The 22,367-nt window shown below is 43.0% G+C and overlaps 1 protein-coding gene across 1 annotated transcript; it reads right to left on the bottom strand.

Moving 5' to 3' along the window:
- Nucleotides 1-7,541: 7,541 nt before the first annotated feature.
- On the bottom strand, nt 7,542-13,533 carry LOC123041067 (uncharacterized). The gene is made up of 2 exons (XM_044463768.1): nt 11,686-13,533; nt 7,542-7,888 (listed from the first exon to the last, which is right to left on the bottom strand). The coding sequence occupies exon 1, from the start codon at nt 13,183-13,185 to the stop codon at nt 12,211-12,213; it is 975 nt and encodes a 324-aa protein (XP_044319703.1). The 5' UTR covers nt 13,186-13,533; the 3' UTR covers nt 7,542-7,888; nt 11,686-12,210.
- Nucleotides 13,534-22,367: the final 8,834 nt, after the last annotated feature.

Below are 22,367 nucleotides of genomic sequence, written 5' to 3'. Positions count from 1 at the left end.
AAAAAATGTTCCTTTTTAAGGTTTATTCGAAATTAGAAAATGTGTGTGTGTTAAAAAAATAAAATTTGAAATTATTATTAATATTTTCACATTTTTTTCAAAATTTGACAAAAAATTTACAAATTTTTAAAACGATCAAAACAAATTCCCTTGAAAAAATGTTCAAATTTATTCACAATTTAAAAAGATGTTCAAAAAACACAAATTGCACAGATTTTTTTAAAGGAATCAAAATTTTAAATGCCTGTTATAGTGTCAAGTTGTTGCATTAACAACGCCGTACATTACTCGCCCCAGCGCTACAGTATACCCTCCTGCTCTCTGCACCGCGTCACTAATGGAGACCCAGTCAAGGTGCCTCTTGTGCGAAGGAGCGGCATATAGGAAGTCCCGTTTCACAAGGCAGAACTATCCTAGCTGGGCGACACGTTTGTTTTTCAGTAGATGGCCATATTTGCTCCTGTTTTTTTTTTTTGAAAATTCTACAATTTTGACCTCAAATTCTTAAGCTTGGCAAATCGAGCGTTTTTATAGCAAATTACGTGTCGCATGCATAGCAATTTCCTTCAGCAAACATGGCAAATTTTGACAATACAATTGAACATGTCAGGATTCGCCATGCTTGCTGAGGAAATTAGCAGGCTCGCAGCACGTAATTTGCAAGAAAAATATTTAATTTGTCATGTTTAAGAATCTATTATCAGATTTGTAGCGTGGTTCAAAAAAAGATGGGGACAGGCTATAGATCTGTCAACTGAAAATAAAATGTGTCAGTCGACTGACCACAAATTTTGTTTCAGTCAATTTCGACTGCCCAGCTGGAATGGAGGGACAGAACGCGGATCACTGCCCATTGCTGTTGGATTGCTCTCCCATGCCATCGGCTCACAAACGCTTCCACTTCGAGGACTACTGGCTCCGGCTGGATGGCTTCCACGACACTGTGGCCGTGGCCTGGGGCTCGGTGCACGACAACGACCCCTTTCGGCGGCTGGTCAAACGCCTCCAGGCCACTGCGCGCCGCCTCTCGAGTTGGAGCGCCAAGTCCACGGGCAACATTCGGGACAAGCTGGCCATATCCCGCGAGCTGATCTTGCGCTTCGACAAGTCGCGGGAGGACCGAGCGCTCTCGCCTCCGGAGGAGTGGCTGCGCAAACAGCTCAAGCTCACCTATCTTGGCATGGCCTCCATGGAGCGCATGATCGCTAGGCAGCGCGCCCGCATCGCGTCTCTCAAAGACGGCGACGCCAACACGAGTTTTTTCCACCGGCAATGCTCCTTCCGCCGGCAGAAAAACCGTGTGCACAGCCTTGTGGTGGACGGGCAGGTGCTCTCTGGCCACGAGGAGATGGCAAACGCTGCTTTCATGCATTTTGATGGCTTGCTGGGCACCGCCGTTGACCGGGAACGCACGCTGGACCTTTCCCAGCTCATCGCCCCTAGTGACCTCGAATGCCTCGATGCGCCCTTCTGTCAGGAGGAGATTTGGGAGGCAGTCAAGCGGATGCCGGCGCGCAAAGCGCCCGGGCCGGACGGCTTCACCGAGGAGTTCCTGCGCGCTTGCTGGAGCATCATCCGGCAGGATGTCTGGGACGTGTTCGAGCTGCTCTACGCTCTACGAGGGCGCGGGTTCAGCAAGCTCAACCAAGCGCTGTTGACCCTGCTGCCCAAACGCGCGGATGCCCACAAGCTCGGCGACTATCGACCGATATGCCTCATCCACATCGTGGCCAAGATCTTCGCGAAGGTCCTATCCTTGCGCCTTGCTCCCAAGCTCGACACCCTTGTCAGCCGCAACCAAAACGCGTTCATCACCGGGCGGAGTCTCCACGACAACTTCATTCTCGTCCGGCAATCCCTCAGGACGCTGCATCAACTGGGCGCACCGAAGATCATGCTCAAGCTCGATCTCACGCGTGCCTTCGACTCCATCTCCTGGCCCTTCCTCTTCGAGGTTCTGCGCCAGTATGGATTTGGGGACAGATTCAGAGAGTGGCTGGCCATTTTGCTGTCCTCGGTGAGCACCCGCGTCATGCTCAATGGTGTCCCCAGCCCGCCAATCTGGCATCGCCGCGGTCTGAGACAGGGCGATTCCACCTCCCCGCAACTCTTCGTGCTCGCAGTGGACACACTTGGGAGGCTGATGCGTCGCGCCCTCCAGACAGGCATCCTCCAGCAGCTGCACCCCCGGCGCGCCATCCCGACAATCTCTCTCTACGCTGACGACGTGATGATCTTTTGCCATGCTAATGCTGAGGAGATTTCCGCCGTCAAAGGCATCCTCGACGTGTTCGGCATGGCGTCCGGGCTCCGGGTGAACTATACCAAGAGCTCAGCCACAGTGTTACACGGCGATGAGTCGACGACGGGGCTGTTGAAGCTGCTTGGATGCCCGGTCGTGACCCTGCCGGTCACCTATCTAGGCATTCCGCTCACCATCCGCCGCCCCTCCGCGGCCTAGCTGCAACCCCTCGTCGACGCGGTGGCCGGCCGACTCCCTTCATGGAAGGCATGGCTAATGAACAAGGCCGGATGGCTGGCACTCGTCAAGTCGGTCCTCAGCGCGATCCCGATTCATCAGCTGCTCGCACTCTTGCCACCGAAGAAAACCCTTAAGCAGCTCGAGAAGATCCAACGTGGGTTCCTTTGGGCCGGCCGAGATGATGCCCACGATGGCCACTGCCACGTGAACTGGCGCCGGGTCTGCCGCCCGCTTGATTATGGCGGCCTTGGCGTCCGAGACATGGAGCGCACGGGGCTCTTGTTACGACTGCGCTGGCTATGGCTCGCGCGCACGGACACTGAGCGAGCATGGCATGGTCTGGACCTACAGTTCACTCCAGAGGAGCGCGCACTCTTTTACGCTTCCATGACCATGGCCATTGGGGACGGCAGGACCGCCCTGTTCTGGGAGGATCGCTGGCTCGGCGGCCAATCCGTCCACAGCCTTGCGCCCATGCTCTTTCAGTGCATCCCCAAGCATCGTCGGAAATCGCGAATTGTGGCGGAGGCCTTGGACGGCAATCGTTGGGCGCGGGATATTCAAGGTCTGCTTGGCCTTCCAGAGATTGGTGAGTACCTGCAGCTATGGCACTTGGTGCAGTAGGTCGAGCTGTCCAACGCGCCGGACAAGTTGCTTTGGAGCTGGACTGCCAATGGTGCATACTCTGCCCAGTCCTGCTACCGGGCAACGTTTCAGGGAGCAACGGGCTGCCACTCTTGGAAGCTCATTTGGAGGAGCTGGGCACCACCCAAAGTGAAGTTCTTCCACTGGCTGGCATGCCAGGACCGCTGCTGGACTGTGGAGCGACTCGCCCGCCGTGGCCTGCAGCACCACCCGCGGTGCCTCCTGTGTGACCAAGAACCGGAGACGATTAGACACTTGATGCTCACATGCCCTTTCACTAAGCAGACATGGCACGAGGGCCTATCCTGGCTACGCTTGCCGGCGCCGCCGCCCGAGCACGACGACTCGCTCATGGACTGGTGGCTGCGTGCGAAGGAGTCCACGCCGCCAACACTACGCAAGGCTCTGAAATCCGTAGCTCTCTTAGTACCATGGATGCTCTGGAAGCATAGGAACGCGTGCGTGTTTGACCATGTTAGCCCATCGCTCAATGAGTTAGTCGACAAGATCAAGGACGAGGCCCGATGTTGGGCAAAGGCCGGAGCTCAAGGGCTCAGGGTCGTTTTGCCATCATCCTGGGACGTCCACTGAGCCAACGTAGGAGGATGTAAATTCCCTCTCTTTCCAATGCAATGAAACGCAAAAGCCATTTGCGTTTTCTCGAAAAAAATGCTAGACAGATCGATTCCCTGGGTGGGACACAAGCATGCACAGCCAACCGGCTAATCTCATTAAGCACCTGCCGTTAGCATGTAATTAATCAGAGGCAAAACACCCCGTCATAGCCATTATCAATGACAACACGATGTGTTATACGCAACACACTCGTTTTTTTACTGACTATATGTGCACTCTCACATTTTTTTACATAGTGCATACAATACATATATACACATATATCAATTTTTTACTATGAGTTATACACAATGCAATTGTTAGTGACTATATCATTTTGAAGGAAGAGAAGAGGCTATTTAAACCCATATTTCTAACATATTTCTGTCTAGTAATCATCACACAAGACAACTTATTATTTGAGGACGCTGATAACGCCCACACTTGTGGTGGGAGCAACATCCGCCCACACGCCCTAAAACACACAGATTATGCCACGTCACTGCATGCATGCATGTGGAATTTTTTTTGGATTTCCAGTTTTCAAAATGGTTTATCTCTTAAATGAAAAATCTGAGTGAAGATCCGTTTTCATTATTAAATTCACCACGACGAAATCTTCGAAACTAGATCTCATGTAAATATGTTTCAACGACATTTTTTGGGGGGTTAAAAGTTGTCATGTCTATTGCCATGGTGTTTACACTGAAGTTGTCATATTATGTTTCAGCTATTTTTTCCTCTACCTTTAAAAGTAAACTTTTGACATATTATAAAACAGGAATTAAGAAACTAGATTTGCCATGAACCATAAACTAAAATTGCCATGATACATTCACTTAAAAATTGACGTGGTTCACAAAAAAATAATTTTCATTGTCAAAGTACCGGAATTGCCATGGTCAAAATCTAAAATTGCCATGATATATAAACTAAAATTGCCACATGACATTTTTAGTGTAAACACTATGGCAACTATAATGTAAACATCATGACAACTTTTGGCCAAAAAAATTCGTCGAAAGATATCAACATGGGATCTAGTTTTGAAGATCTCGTCGACACGGATTTAATGGATAAAACAGATTTTTAATTGGATTTTTCAATTAGGAGATAACATTTTGAAGCCGAAAACCAAAAAGATTCCTACTGATGTCATATGTTTTGACGTGGCAAAATGAATGATAATGGAGGCGTTTGGACCACATTGCTTCGTGCCACATGTGTGGGCATTAACATTTGGGTTATTTGAATCATTGGAATAAATTATATGGGCCATACTGAATATTCAAAATAGTCTTACAAAAGGCACATAACTTTTTACCAGAATTGGGTATTGATCTGGTAAAAGCGCCGCACGAACATTTTTCACCTTTAAGCCACTACCAGCAATAACAACAAAAGAAGTCACGCCTAAAAATTAAACTATAAACGAAGAAAAATGCACTATTAGATTATAAATTTGGTACTTATGTTGGTTCACCATCAAGAATAAAATGCAGAAAAAATTAAAAAAATAAAGTTTTCTAAGAAATAGTGAAATAGTGGCATTGGTGTAACCCTTAAGGAAGAAAGAAAATAATAATATGAAAACAAATAAAAACAAAACTTGCACATAATTTACAAAGCACTTTTATATAGTTTGCAAGAATAAGCATAAAATAGTGATAGTTTCGCAAAACCTAATATTTTAAGAAGGAATGAATTGGTGACATTGTTATTACCTTTAAAGAAGAAAGGGAAATGAAATGAAAAAAAAATCTAAATAATGAAGATTTATAAGGAAGATTGAATTAGTGGCATTGGTATTACCCTTTAAGAAGAAAGAAAATGAAAAATGAAAACCTTAAACAAAACTTACACATAACCTTGCGCTAAAACTTCACCTTTTTATAATACATAAAGAATAAGCATATAATAGTGCAATTTCTGCAGTCTAGTATAATTTAGACACATATTGTATACAACTTACATGTATAAATTTTCTAAAAAAAATGAATTAATCATTGGTATTACCCTTCGAAAGAAAGAGATTTTGAAAAACTTAAAAAATGACAAAAATTGCACACAATTTACACATAAATTGTGATTTTATTATAATATGTAAATATAAACATATAATAGTGGAATGTTCACAAAATATATTTTGTAAGAAGCAATGAATCAGTGGCAATGTTATTACCCTTAAAGAAGAAATAAATTAATTAAAACTAAAAATATCAAAATAATGAAGTTTTATAAGGAAGAATGAATTAGTGGCATCAACTTTACCCTAATGAAGAACAAAAATGAAATGAAAGCTAAGAAAAACTGAAAATAATAAGGTTTCCTAAAAAAGAATGAATTAGTGCATTCATATTACCCTTATAGAAAACAAGAAATGAAAACAAAACTTGCACATAATTTACACAGAAAAATGTGATTTATACAATATGCAATAATAAGCATGCAGTAGTGAAACTTTCACCAAAAAGAAGTTTCATAAAAATGAATGAATTAATGGCATTGGTATTACCCTTAAAAAGAAAGAAAATATATGAAATTAAATCAAATAATGACAAAATTTGCACATAATTTACACATAACATGCTCCTTTTATAATGTGCAAGAATAGTAGTCAAAGTTTCACAAAAAATTAGATTTTTAAGAGGGATTAATTAGTGTCATTTGATATTACCCTTAAAAGAAGAAGGAAAATTAAATAAAAGCAATGTCAAATCAAAATATTAAATTTATTAGAAATAATAAATTAGTGGCATTGGTATTGCCGTTAAAAGAAGATGGAAAATGAAACAAAAGATAAAACAAAATAAAAATCAAAATATTGAAGTTTTATAAGGAAGAATGAATAAGTGGCATTGGTAGTATCCTAAAGAAGAAAGGAAATGAGATAAAACTAAATCAAAATCAGAATAATAAAGGTTTATAAGAAAGAATGCATGAATTCGTGGCACTAGTACTACCCTTAAAAAAATGAAAATAAAACAAAATCTTAATCTAAATAATGAAGTTCTATAAGGAAGAATGAATTATTGGCATAGATATTACCCTTACAGAAGAAAGGAAATGAAGAACAAACTAAAAGATCTAAAACAAAATCAAAATAACGAAACCTACCCACAACCTTGCACAAAAATTACACCTTTTGTAAAACAGAAAGAATAAACTTCTAATAGTGCAATTTTCACCCTCTAGTATATTTTACACACACACACAAAGAAAAACCGAAAAAGAAAAAGCTATAATGAAGACATAAAAAAGACGTAGAAAACACATCCAGATTTGTACATTTACAAGATAGAGAAAAATCGTAAAATTATATTTAAACTCAAACCAAAACTAGCTTATTGGTTTGATCCAAATTAGTGTGCATTAACACGTCCATCTGTGCTATCGGCGGCCGCGTCACCGCTCCTGCCCACACGCACTAGGCGCAAGTTGCATGCGTGCATGCGGTAGTGTAGGTGTGCACAACTTGCATCAGTCGACTAACCCTATTTTGTTTTTTTAGTCGACTGATGTATAGCTAAAGCGAAAAAGATGGCCATGACACCATGTTTACATCGTCACTTTGACCTCTATGCACCAAAACCTTAACTGAATAGTTCACAGACTCTGCCCCCAAAGTAAGAAGAAAAATGGCAAATGCAGGGCTTGGTCTCTCGCCCTCATGCTCATGGATCCACCACACGTTTGAAACTTGGTCCTCCTTCCCACAAACAGTCATGAGCGGCAGGCCTGAAACTGCAGCCACTCTCTCGCGTGCCGCCGCGGAACCGGCTCCATCGATGATTTTTTTAGCAAAAGAGGGTTTCCCCTCTGATTTCTATTAGAAAAAACAAGCCGAAGCCGAACTGTTATGTCTACTAGTCTGATACAAGCCAAACAGAATAAAACGAAACAAGATATAGGAGAAATCCCAGCTAGCTAGCAAACTCTCCCTACAAGAAAACTAAAGACCAGAACAACTACACAGGACATCGCTAAAGTTTATTACAATTCATCCAAAGGAGGCGAGCCGAAGACACATGCAACAAATGACAAGATCTGAAGAGCACCAGCCCTGTGAAGCTTTGTATATTTCACTTGCCACTTGTTCGATGAGCCTTGCCTCCAGTGTCAACGTTCTTTCCCTGGGTCCTTTTTCTGCAAAATAGACTAGTCAGCAATCCAGTTGCATATTCTTTTAACGATCCCAATCGGGTCGTTTATATTTTTTTTGCCAAACACAATATCATTTCTACTATTCCAAACTGCCCAAAGGAGGGCAGAAGTACCAACCAAGACCATTTTCTTATCATTTTTGCTGAAATTGTTTAACCAGTTTCCAAGACAATTATCCATGTCTTTTGGAGTTTTTTTAAGGTTAAAAGCACATCCTATCAAACTCCAAATAAGTCTAGCAACAAAACAAGAAAAGAACAAGTGATCAATAGTCTCTTCTTTCCCAATGAACACACAATGTTTGTCTTCTTTCCATCCCCTTTTCAGCAGGTTATCTCTGGTTAGAATACTCTTCTTGATTAAGAGCCAAAGAAAGAATTTGATTTTAATAGGTACCTTAGCTTTCCACAGAAATTTATGTGGAAAGCCAACCTCAAATTTAACTAAATGAAGATATAAAGATTGTACAGAGAAATCTCTTTTAGCAGTCAGCATCCACATGGGTTTGTCCCTTCCTCCATTCATTATTATTTCCTCAAATCTCCTCTTTAACCTATCCTGGAGTTTTTCATATTCTCCACAAATTGTTCTTCTAAAAGTCATAGCTCCCCAACCTTTGTCTATCACTCCTTTGACAGTAATTTCCCTGTCATTACTAATGTAGTAAAGTGAGGGATAAGCCTCTTTTAATGGTTTATTATCCACCCACCAGTCTTCCCAGAACCATGTGTTCTACCATCACCAAGTTTTTTTTTTGATGTGAGGGAAGATCAACCCCCTGATTTTCAGTAATCTAAACCAGAATTGAGAATCTCCTTTTTTATATTTGACTCCAGATAGGCATTTTTCTCTGAGATATTTAGCTTTAATAATATCTTGCCAGAGCCCGTCTTCAGCCTCAAGTTTCCAAATCCATTTAGCAAGCAAAGCAATATTAAAGTTCTCAAGATTTATTATCCCCAGTCCACCTTGTTGTTTTGGAAAACAACAAGTTTTCCAGTTGACTAGATGATATTTCTTCTTATCTTCTTCTGCTTGCCACAGTAATCTAGCTATATAAAAGTCCATTTTTTCCTAACTCCAGCAGGGAGTAGATAAAAGGACATCATATAAATGGGGATATTTGTTAAACGGAATTGCACCAGTGTGACTCTGCCAGCAATATTTAGCAATCTGCCCTGCCAGCAGGCACATCTTTTTTCATTTTTATCAGTTACATTTCTCCACATACTATTCCTAATCCTTTTATTAGGCACTGGTAAACCTAAATATTTCAAAGGCATTTCTCCCAGGGCACATGTGAAGATCTCTTGATTTATTTCTCTCCTATTTTTTGCTTCCCGAAAAAGATAAATGTCACTTTTATGAAAATTAATTGTCAGCCCTGACATTTGTTCAAATGCAGTCGATATGAATTTCAAGTACCTGGCTGATTCCTCATCATCCTGTATCAGAAATATAGTATCATCATCATATTGCAACATATTAACCCCATTCTCATGAATGTCAGTAAGGACCCCTTTAATGTATCCTTCAGTTCCAGCCTTATCCATTATTATAGCTAGGGCACCCACAACAAGGTCAAATAGCAAAGGGGAGAGATAATCCCCTTGCCTAAGCCCTTTAAAAGTCTTGAAAAAAGCCCCACATTATCATTAACTTTCACCCCACCTGACCCCCCCCTCATGGTGTGCATCACCCAGTCACACCACTTATCAGGGAAGTTTTTTAGTTTGAGCATTTGGTGGACAAAAGGCCACTAATTTTGTCATATGCTTTTTCAAAATCAACTTTAAACAGCATAACATTCTGTTTTTTTGTATGAATTGAATTCAAGGCCTCATGCAAAATAACCACTCCCTCCATGATATATCTGCCTTTAACATAGGCAGTTTGGATGGGTGAGATTATGGGGTTGACAGCCTTACTAAGTCTGTTCATCAAGACTTCGGCAATGATTTTGAAAATAACAACAAGCGTATAGGTCTAATTTTTTTAATTTGCTTAGCATCCTTAACTTTAGGGACCAGAGTAATAATTCCACAATTAAGCCTAGCTAAATCAGCCACACCCTTGTGAAAATCATATAGAATTCTCTTTATATCATTTTTAACCAAATCCCAAAAGTTCTGGTAAAATTTAATGTCAAACCCATCAGGGCCTGGATTTTTATTTTTTTATGGAAAATACAACCTCTTTGATCTCATCCATAGAAAAGTTTTTGACCAGTTCTTTTTGTGTCTGAGAAGAAATCCCCTTGGCCCCTTGAATATTCAGATTTATGCTGGAAGACTTAGCTTGTCCAAATAGGTTTTTGTAGAAAGGAGTGATGTAATCCATAAGTTCTTTTTCCCCTTCAATCACTTCCCCATCTTTCTCTAATTTGATAATTCTGTTTTTCCTTCTCCTCCCATTCACTTTGGCATGATAATATCTTGTATTGGAGTCTCCCTCTTTGATTTCCTTGTCCTTATATCTTTGTAACCATTTAATTTCTTCTAGCTTAAGTATATCTTTTAATCCTCTTCGAAGCTCTTTTTGGATATCTCTTTCCTGAGCATTAATACCTCGAGATTCAACATTTTTGTCCATCACATCTAGCATACTCAGTAATTCTTTTTTCCTTTCCTATACATTGCATTTGCATTTAAAATCCACCCTTTTAGTTTCTGTCTAATATTCCTAAGCTTTTTTTGCCAGGTGTCCATACTGGACCCATTGCAGTTAACCTCCCAGTTCTTTTCAACAAACTCTTTAAACCCCTCCATGTGCATCCAAGCATTTTCAAATCTAAAAATGGGTGGAGCAGTTTTTTGATCCCCCGAGTCCAACAACAAAGGGGTATGATCAGAGATTTCTCTCTCTAAAGCAGCATGTTCTATATATTATAGCATTGAAAACAAAGCTAAAATGATCAACCCCACCTCATTTATTTTTCTCTGAACTATTTCTAGTGATATTGAAGTCACCTTCAATGACACAAGGGAGGGAGTTATCTTGACAAAGCCTAGATAATTCAGCAAGAAAGGCAGCTTTCCCTTCTTTTTGAGCATCACCATAGACAGTCACCAAATTCCAGCTAAATTTAACTTTTTTTGTCAAATAAGAGCAACCTTACAAAGTAAGTACCTTTTTCAACTTGTAACAACTCAAAGTTATCACTATTAACCCCAAATAGTATTCCTCGAGATTTGCCCCTAGGAGCAATCCATTTCCAGAGGAAATTTTTCCCTCCAGAAAGGTTATGAAGTTCATTCTTTGAATAATCCCCTTTGATGGTTTCTTGTAAAGCCACAAAATCGAAATGGTTCTCCATAATACTTTCCCTAATAATCTTTTTAATATCCTGCCTGATCCCTCTAACATTCCAAAACATCCCTTTCATTGTTTCTTTTTTCTTTTTTTCTCCCCCCCAATTGATATGGCATGCTTCCCAACACTATTGTCTGAGGTGCCAATCTTTTTTTCCCTATTACTAGAAAATATATTTTTTAGATTATCATAGTAGTCCAATTCCATTTCTACATCAGAATGGTCATCTCATAATTCTTCCAACACTGCATCTCCAAAGTCAATAGGACTTGTAGAGCTTTTTATTTTGGCACCTTCTTCCTGATTTTTAATGTGTTGGAGATATAAATCTCTTCTAGCATGTTCCATATTGGCAATCAGGTCTAGCTTTTGATTAACTAGATCAATGGTACATCCCAGTTCAACCCCCACATTTTTAGCCATCTCAAATAGAGAAATTCTATTATCTGAAATGGTTGAAGACTTACCATAGTTGTCTTTGTCAGCAACTCTTTCCTTGTCCAAATCTTCAATCCTAGCATCTTTTTTGTCTAAGTTTCTGAGTAGGTCCATCCTTGTCCTTGTCTACTTTTGCAGTAATGCCCAATTTGGATCCCAGAGACTCCGCAGAATCCTGGCTGGCATTGTAATCCACAGTTTCAGTGTAGTTGTCTTCAATTAGTGGATCCCGTGAGGTATTTTTTTCATAATCATTTTTCTCTCCAAGATCTTCTCCAGTCAGTTCTTTTTCATCCCATAGCTCAATTTTTTCCATGCATCTGTCTATCAGTTCTTGTTGATTCTTGATCATGTCCATCATTTTGTTTTTCTCTGCCTCCCAGGAAATTTTCTTTTTTCCTCCACCGCCCTCCAGGCTTCCCGTCTGCATTTATTTTCTTCCATTTCCTGCATCTTTTGTAGCACTTTACCAAGGTCAGCTTCAACTTTTTTCCTCATTCCAACTTTTGTGAGATATTCATTCTGAATATTTAGAATTTCATCATTCTTCTTCTTCATTTCCTCAAACTGTTTAAGACCCACACTACCCAGTGAAATGTTTCCTTGCTCCCCTCTGCATCTACTCCACCAATTTTGATTTTCTTTCTCATATCATCTGAGTCTATATCCTTGTCTGTCTTAGTGCCTTCATATTTTCTTCTGTCTTCATACCAACCCTGCTCTATCACCCTTTCAAGCTCCAAAGTCACTCTGTAGATCATGAGGTCCTTGTCAGTCACTTCAGTATGCTTGGGTATTCTTTCAAAGTCTCTCACCCCTACCTTGACTCTTATTTTTTCCTTCAAGATTGTTGTCATGTCAATCTCTAGTACTGGACCAATTGTAGCAGCCACCTCACAAGCACCAAAGAAGTGCCTGAAACATTCAGGCACTTTCCCCAACTTTACCCACATAGTGTGAAGTTTCCCTATGGATTGTGTGTCATAAGTCCAACTATCTACATTGATGACATCATTTGTCCCTAGGAGATTGAAATTTCCAAATTTGTGAAGTTCAATCAGTCTGCTCTTATTTGGAAATCTCATAAGATAGGCCCTGTCTCCATGTTTCTTGCATCTCCATTGCCAGTCCCACTTGAACATGTAATTGAAGCCTTCCAGGAACTGAGTTTCATTAATTTCACCAGAAGTAATAGTGATGATTGCCATTGGATTGACTTGTTCACTGTTCACAACATCCTTACAATTCTGTATCAGCAGCACTCCCAGACCTCTAGCAACATATCCAACAAACTTGGGAAGTGATTTTATCTGCTTTAGCCAGTTGCAATCCTCAGTAATGTGAGAATTTTTTCCACAAATAATGCAATTTGGGAGCTTACATTCCCTAGTCAGGTGCCTGAAATCCTTGCATTTGTTGCACATCACCCTAAAGTTGGCTCCATTTTTATTCTGAGCATGGGCCTCTCTCTGTACAAACCTGGCAGCACCACCAGTTGCTATGATTCTGTCTATATCCCGCTCCAGCATCAACCTCTCCTTTCTTATTGCTATCTCTGTTGTGTATGGGATTTCCTTTGTCAGTATCAACCTCAAAGTCCCTCTTCCCTTCTGTCTGATTACCAATTCCTGTTGCAGCACTAGCCCCCTATTGTGTCATCCGAGCAAGAAGTGCACCAAACCACTGCTGTTGTTGGAGCAACTCCAGGGAGGGGTTGAAAGAATGAACATGGTCCTTACCTTTGCTCTCAGATCCATTTCTATCAACCTCCTGTTTGCTCCCTTCTCTCTCTTTGTCTTCAACAACGACCTTTGTTTCTGAACTCGACCTCTCCTCTCCACCCCCTGGTAATTAGAGGTACCAAGGGTGAATCTGGATCCAAATCCCTCCAGATTTCTGCCATGCTGTTGAAAATTCCCTTTGAATTTCTCTACCTTCCTCTTTCTTTCTATACTGGAAACTCTCTCTCCCCCACAGTTAAATCTTCCTCCACCCTGATTTCCTCCAAAACCATTGTTCATCTTGTTTTCTTCTTCTGTCTCTGGTGGCGGCGGGGAAAGGGGAAACCCTAAATCCTCGAGGGGACCACATTCTCCTCCTAGCAGGAGTATAGGCTTGTCATTTATACTAGTAAAGCTTTTAGAAAGCGCATTCGCCAAAGGCGTTTTCTCCCCTTTCCATTTTGCCCCCCCCCTTTTCCTCCTCGTCGGTCTTATCTCTTATAATAGAGTTTTTCCCCTAAATTGCCCAAACCAGACTCAATTTCCATTTAATTAATATAAGTTGCCTCATTAGACCAGAAATCTGGAATTTGGGCAATACTGTTTCTTGCTCATTTTATCTACAATTTCTTTACCAAGCAGAACTCTGTTTGGTGTAATTCCACTTTCCCCCCTCTAGTATAAACATATCCAAACCTAGTTTTATTTCCACCTTTTTCCTCATCATTAGCAGCTAATCGCCTCTATTTTTAAAATTTCCTGTTGCCAGAGTCCCCCATCAATGTGGGTTCCATGAGATATTTGGATTTGGGGGGAAGCATACCTTGCAATTCCAACGAGGCCCCAGCCTCCTCGTCGGAATCCTCACCAGCGAGCAGCCAGAAGCGACTGCCCGCCAGCGAGGTTCCTACCCCCGTCCCTAGGAGCGAGCGAGGCTGAGCAGACGCGGCGAGTGGCGAGGGAAGCATAGAGACCTCCTTAAGATCACCGGCATCTTCAGCTTCTTCTTCTTTGAACCAGGCTTCGTTCCTCCCATGGCCTTGTGTAGGATCGAAATTATGTCTAGAGGAGGGTGATTAGACTACTTGACCAAATAAAAATCTAGCCTTTTTCCCAATTTTAACTCTTGGCAGATTTTAACAACTTAGCACTAGTCAAGCAAATAACCTACATGTCACATCCCTAGCTTCTGGTTTGCTCTGAGCTAGCTAGTCATGTATTGCATCATGTTTAAATTTTGCCAAAAATTGAAATGGGGATGTTCAAACCCTAGCATTAAATCAACTCAACTAGGGTGAATTAAAATCTTTTCAATAAACCCAAAAGGTTCCTAAGAAAAGTTCATGATTTCTGGTTAAGGTGGAAACCTCTGCCAAAAATGATGAATATATTCTTAGGTCATTTTTGGATTTTTGAATTAAATCATATTGTATTTGACTTTGGGCATTTAAATACTATAAATAATTTAAATGTTCAAATAAATGTTGGAAGTTGTTAAGGGTCACTGAAATAATTCAGAAAGCACCCATAATTGTTTCCAGGATTTTATTAAATGATTTGGTATTTTAAATCAAATCAAAAACAAAATAACAGAAATAGAAAAGAAATAAAAGAGAGAGAGAGAAGGAAGTTACCTGGCGCCCACTTACCTGGCCCAGCACGGCCCAGCCCATCTCCCCTCCCCCCCTGTCGTCTTCCTCTGCCAGTAGGCAGAGGCGAGGCGTGGCGCGCGCCCGAGAGGCCTCGGCCACCTCCTGCTTCCCCCTGGCCACCTCCTGCTTCCTCCTCGACGCCCGGAGACGCCACGCACCTCCCTGCCTCTCTCCCTCACTCTCCCGCGTCCTCATCCTCTCCCCTGGACCTCTCTCTCACTCGCCCGAACGGAGCCGCCGCCACCGACGAGCTCCCTTGCGGCCACCGCCACCCCCTAGCCTCGCCGATGCGCTCAAAGGCTCCGCCTCGACCCCCTCTTTCTCCCCACCGAGCCACAAGGTCCCGGACACGCTGCAACGCCGCCATCATCGCCGTTTCCATCGCCGGCCGCCGAGGATCTTCACCGTCGATTCGCCGCCGTCTCCGCTTCCCCGAGCTCGTCATCTACCCCATCCGAACCACCGTGAGCTCCTGCACGTTTTGCCCCTAACCCCGTGGCTTGCCGCTCGCCGTAGCCGCCATTTCATAGCTGGCCGTAGCACGCCGCCGCCTGAGATCGTCGCCGGCGTAGCTCCGGTGACCATTTGGTCACCCTGGCATGCCTAACTCGCTCCCCGCACCGCGTAGCGCCCCGCTAGCCGCTCACCTCGCTCGTTTGCGCACCGTAGCACTAACTCGCCCCAACCCCGAGCTCCGGCCGCCGCCTCGGGCTCCACTCCGGCGAACCCCGGCCACCCCCGCACCTCCCGTTGGTCCCCCTAGATGCGCACGGGCACGGGCTACCTCCTGGTGCCCTTGGCGCGTCGATCCGATGCCCCTAGCGCAAGTCCGGCGTCCCCCGCCGTGCTCTGTGGTCGTCGCCGGCTAAACTCCGGCGAGAGCTGACGTGGCCGGTCATTAGGGCCTAACCACCCCGCTAACCCAGGCCTAGAGCCACTGACATGTGGGCCCTAGTGCCCCTAATCTCTAATTAAACTAAACTAACCCCCCTGTCTAACCTGTGTCACTGACGTGTGGACCCCACACGTCAGGTTTGACCTGGACCTGGCCGTTGACTCGCTGACGTCATGCTGGCTTCAGGCTGACGCAGTTAAATCATTTTCTGGATTTATTAATATTCAGGAAATTCCAGAAAATGCCTAAAACTTCTAAAAATCATAGAAATTCAACCGTAACTCCAAATTAAATAATTTATATATGAAAAATTATCAGAAAAATTCAAGGAACCCATCTGTACCATTTTCATGCATGTTAGAACAACTTATAGCTGCTGTATAGCACAAATCAATTAAATGGCATTTGAATAATCACATATGGAGTTTGAATTTGAATCTTGTATTCAAACCAACTTCATTTAATCTGTTGCTAGTTGCATTAGCTCAAAACACATTCATATTGCCATGTCATGAGCATGCATCATATTGTGCATTGCATTGATTGTGTTCTTCTTTGTTGCCGGTATTGTCCCCTCTCGATAGACGTGTACCGGCGATGTGATCGATGACACCGATGAAGAACTATATTATCTTCAGAAGTGCCAGGCAAGCAAAACCCCCTTGTTCATTCCGATACAATCCCACTCTCTCGCTCCTGCTCTCTTTTACTGCATTAGGACAACAACGATTCATCTGTTACTTGCTGCGGTAGCTGAACCCCTTTATCCTTTGCATGACCTGTCATTCCACAGTAAATAGATGAAACCCACTAGTATGAGTAGGAGTTGTTTGAGCCCTGTTGTGCCTACTCATTCATGCTTGTTTGTCATGCCTGCTACTGCTTAGAGTTGAGTCAGGTCTGATTCATCGGGGATGAATCAGCGGTGTGTGAACATGTCCTACTGTGTGTGAGCTAAGTGTGTGAACACGATTTGGTAAAAGGTATCGGTGAGAGGCCATGTAGGAGTACATGGTGGGTTGTCTCATTGAAGCCGTCCTCAGGAACTGAGTTCTGTGTTTGTGATCCATGATTCAGCTACTACCATACATTGGGCCCTGAAATATGACCCCGCTCGACTTCTTATTCACCCTTGTCCTCTGTCCAGGAGTTGCAAGTAGTTTCTGGTGTTTGTAGCTTACTGGAGGCCGTGGACAGCGCTGACCGTAGGGGTGGGCTGTGATGCGGTAGGTACGTGGCACGGTGTACCGGATGCCCGTTTGGTATCTCGGGAACCCTGTTCACATCGTTTGGGGCTGTGAGTGAAACTCCGGCCGGATCTCCTCATGGATGGAACCCGAATAGGCGATAAACCTGGACTAGAGACTTGAGTGTTTAGGTAGGTCGTGGTCTACACCCACGTCGGCTTTCGCTTGAAGTCTGCCGAGCACATGTCGTGTGCAGACGCTAAGTGGTGGAAACATGTATGAAGAAGTACACCCCTGCAGGGTTAATATCATCTATTCGAATAGCCGTGTCCGCGGTAAAGGACTTCTGGGTTGCTTATATCAGTTCATAGACAAGTGAAAGTGGATACTCTAAAATACGCAAGATAAGTGTGAGTGCTATGGATGGCGTTCTCGTAGGGAGACGGGAGCGGATCCATAGTGGTGTTTTGATATGGTGAATATGTGGACTCGTGTGCGCCACCTCAAAAGAGTTACTCGCAGTCGTAGTTTAGGATAGCCACCGAGTCAAAGCTGGCTTGCTGCAGTTAAACCCCACCACCCCTTTGTTGATAATGATGCATATGTAGATAGTTCTGATGTAAGTCTTGCTGGGTACATTTGTACTCACGTTTGCCTATTTTATGTTTTTGCAGAGAGACTTCGGTCTCGCTAGTAGTTCCGCGTGGACTTCGACGTTTAGCTTGATACCTCAGCTACGATCTTGTGCCCTCGGCAGGATCTGATAGATAGTCAGGCTTCTCAGCCTTTTTCATTTATAGATGTCTGTACTCAGACATGATAGCTTCCGCTTGTGCTTTGACTTGTATGCTCTGAGTGTTGGGTCATGAGACCCATGATTGTAATATCTCGCTCCTCGGAGCCTATTGATTAAATACTTGAGTTGTAGAGTCATGTTGTGATGCCATGTTGTATTTGCACATATCGAGCATATTGTGTGTATGTTATTAAAATGCTTGGTATGTGTGGGATCTGACCATCTAGTTGTTTATCTTTAGTAGCCTCTCTTACCGGGAAATGTCTCCTAGTGTTTCCACTGAGCCATGGTAGCTTGCTACTGCTCCGGAACACTTAGGCTGGCCGGCATGTGTCCTTCTTCGTTCCTGTGTCTGTCCCTTCGGGGAAATGTCACGCGATGAATACCGGAGTCATGTTAGCCCGCTACAGCCCGGTTCACCGGAGTCCTGCTAGCCCAGTGCTACAGCCTGGGTTCACTCGCTGATGACCGACACGTTCGATGCTGGGTCATGGATGCCTGTCCCTGTAAGTCTGTGCCACTTTGGGTTTACGACTAGCCATGTCAGCCCGGGCTCCTTATCATATGGATGCTAGCGACACTATCATATACGTGTGCCAAAAGGCGCAAACGGTCCCGGGCAAAGGTAAGGCGACACCCGTGGGAATACCGTGCGTGAGGCCGCAAAATGATATGAGGTGTTACATGCTAGATCGATGTGGCATTGAGTCGGGGTCCTGACACTACACATGTAACTCTAAGAGTATAGCAGCAAAATGTAAATCATTGCATATGAAGGTAAAGTGGAGGAGTTAGGAGGGAGCAAACCCAATGTAGACACGGAGATTTTTGGCGTGGTTCCAATAGGTGGTGCTATCGTACATCCATGTTGATGGAGAATTCAACCCACGAAGGGTAACAGCTGCGCGAGTCCATGGAGGGCTCCACCCATGAAGGGTTCATGAAGAAGCAATATTGTCTATCCCACCGTGGCCACCGCCCATGAAGGACTTGCCTCACTTGGGTAGATCTTCATGAAGTAGGCGATCTCCTTGCCCTTACAAACTCCTTGGTTTAACTCCACAATCTTGAAGGAGGCTCCCAAGTGACACCTAACCAATCTAGGGGACACCACTCTCCAAAATGTAATAGATGGTGTGTTGATGATGAAATCCTTGCTCTTGTGCTTCAAATGATAGTCTCCCGAACACTCAACTCTCTCTCACAGATTTGGCTATGGCGGAAAGATGATTTGAGTGGAAAGCAACTTGGGGAAGGCTAGAGATCAAGATTCTTGTGGTTGGATTGGAATGTCTTGGTCTCAACCATGAGTAGGTGGTTCTCTCTCATAAAACGAGTAGTGGAAGTGTAGGCACGTTCTGATGGCTCTCTCCATGAATGGAGAATGGGTGGAGGGGTATATATGTCCTCCACACAAAATCTAACCATTACACACAAATTCCCAAACTCGGTGAGACCGAATAGTGAAACTCGGTCAGACCGATTCAGTTCAAAATGTGAATGTTAGGCTTTTCGGTGGGACCTACAACATCAACTCGGTGGGACTGATGTGCTAGGGTTAGGGCATAACTTGATCTTGGTGAGACCGATCACATGAACTCGCTGGGACCGATTTTAGTAATAGGCACCCAGAGAGTTGGTCAGGCAAACTCGGTGGGACCGATCGCTCATTTTGGTGAGACCAAAATGTTATGAAAATGAAACAGAGAGTTTGCATTGCAAACTCGGTGAGACCGATCGCTCATTTCGGTTAGATCGAAACATTATGAAGGGAAACAGAGAGTTTGCAATCCCATCTCGGTGAGACCGAGATCCCTATCAGTGAGCACGAACTAATTAGGGTTAATGGCAGTGGCTATGTCAAATAAACTCGGTGGCGCCGGATAGATCAAATCATTGGGGCCGAGTTTGACTTTAGGTTTAGGACATATGTGGAAATGAGAAAGTGGTTGAGGGCTTTTGGAGCATATCACTAAGCATTTTGAGCAAGTAAACCATTAAGCAACACCTCATCCCCTTTTAATAGTATTGGATTTTCCTACGGACTCAATGTGATCTTGGATCACTAAAATTAAAATGTAGATTCTTGAGCTTTTGCCAATATGTGTCCTTAGCATTTTGAGGGGTCCACATCTCGATCCATGCCATGCCAATCATTGAACTTTCTGAAATGATCATCTTGAAAGAGTATTAGTTCAATGAGATATATGTTGTTAAGAATTACCAAAACCACCCAGGGATTAGTTGCACTTTCAATCTCCCCCTTTTTGGTAATTGATGACAACATATAGATCAAAGCTTCGAGAAATGATAATAAGAATGAAATACACCGTCCCTTTGATAAGTATGTGATAAGCAATAGCTCCCCCTAAATTTGTGCATTATTTAAAATTTGCTTTTGAATGCAATGTACAATCGATTAGGATCATGGGTTGCTCTTCCATGTCACATACATCTTGGTGGAGCGCTCAAAATGATAGGATATCGAATATGGACTCATCACCAAGACGAAGTGTGAATGATCATACATAAGAGATAGAGAATATTATCATCCAAGCACAAACATTGAAGTATGATATGATCATGAAGGAAATATGCCCTAGAGGCAATAATAATTGTTATTTTTATTTCCTTATATCATGATAAATGTTTATTATTCATGATAGAATTGTATTAACCGGAAACTTAGTACATGTGTGAATACATATACAAAACAAAGTGTCCCTAGTATGCCTCTACTTGACTAGCTTATTAATCAGAGATGGTTATGTTTCCTGACCATAGACATGTGTTGTCATTTGATGAATGGGATCACATCATTAGAGAATGCTGTGATGGACAATACCCATCCGTTAGCTTAGCATAATGGTCGATAAGTTTTATTGCTATTGCTTTCTTCATGACTTATACATGTTCCTCTGACTATGAGATTATGCAACTCCCAAATACTGAAGGAACACCTTGTGTGCTATCAAATATCACAATGTAACTGGGTGATTGTAAATATGCTCTACAGGTGTCTCTGAAGGTGTTTGTTGGGTTGGTATAGATCGAGATTAGGATTTGTCACTCTGTGTATCGGAGAGGTATCTCTGGGCCCTCTCGGTAATGCTCATCACTATAAGCCTTGCAAGCAATGTGACTAATGAGTTAGTTACGGGATGAAGCATTACGGAACGAGTAAAGAGACTTGCCGGTAACGATATTGAACTAGGTATGATGATACCAATGATCGAATCTCGGGCAAGTAACATACCGATGACAAAGGGAACAACGTATGTTGTTGTGCGGTTTGACCGATAAAGATCTTTGTAGAATATGTAGGAGTGATACGTCTCCAACGTATCTATGATTTTTGATTGTTCCATGCTATTATATTACCTGTTTTGGATGTTTATGGGCTTTACTTTACACTTTTATATCATTTTTGGGACTAACCTACTAACCGGAGGCCCAACCTGAATTGCTGTTTTTTTGCCTACTTTAGTGTTTCGAAGAAAAGGAATATCAAACGGAGTCCAAATGGAATGAAACCTTCGGGAGCGGTCTTTTTGGAACAAATGCAATCCAGGGAACTTGGAGTGGACGTCAAGCAAAAAACAAGGCGACCACGAGGGTGCCTGGCGCGCCCCCTGGGGGTGGGCGTGCCCCCCACCCTCGTGGGCCCCTCGAGCGTCAATCAACCTACTTCTTCCTCCTATATATATCCACGTACCCCGAAAATATCCAAGATCACCACGAAAAACTATTTCCACCGCCGCAACCTTCTGTATCCGCGAGATCCCAACTTGGAGCCTTCGCCGACGCTCCGTCGGAGGGGGAATCGACCATGGAGGGCCTCTACATCATCTCTAAGGCCTCTCCTATGAGTTGTGAGTAGTTTACCACAGACCTTCGGGTCCATAGTTATTAGCTAGATGGATTCTTCTCTCTCTTTGAATCTCAATACAAAGTTCTCCTTGATCTTCTTGGAGATCTATTCAATGTAACTCTTTTTGCGGTGTGTTTGTCGAGATCCGATGAATTGTGGGTTTATGGTCAAGTTTATCTATGAGAAATATTTGAATCTCATCTAAATTATTTTATGTGTGATTAAGTTATCTTTGCAAGTCTCTTTGAATTATCAGTTTGGTTTGGCCTACTAGATTGATATTTCTTGCAATGGGAGAAGTTCTTAGCTTTGGGTTCAATCTTGCGGTGTCCTTTCCCAGTGATAGCAGGGGAAGCAAGGCACGTATTGTATTGTTGCCATCGAGGATAAAAAGATGGGGTTTATATCATATTGCATGAGTTTATCCCTCTACATCATGTCATCTTTCTTAATGCATTACTCTGTTCTTCATGAACTTAATACTCTAGATGCAGGCAGGAGTCGGTCGATGTGTGGAGTAATAGTAGTAGACGCAGAATCGTTTCAATCTACTTGTCACGGACGTGATGCCTATATACATGATCATGCC

Source organism: Triticum aestivum, chromosome 2B (genome assembly GCF_018294505.1).
Source record: "Triticum aestivum cultivar Chinese Spring chromosome 2B, IWGSC CS RefSeq v2.1, whole genome shotgun sequence".
Classification (NCBI taxonomy): Eukaryota; Viridiplantae; Streptophyta; class Magnoliopsida; order Poales; family Poaceae; genus Triticum; species Triticum aestivum.
This window is presented reverse-complemented; position numbering and strand designations above follow the sequence as displayed.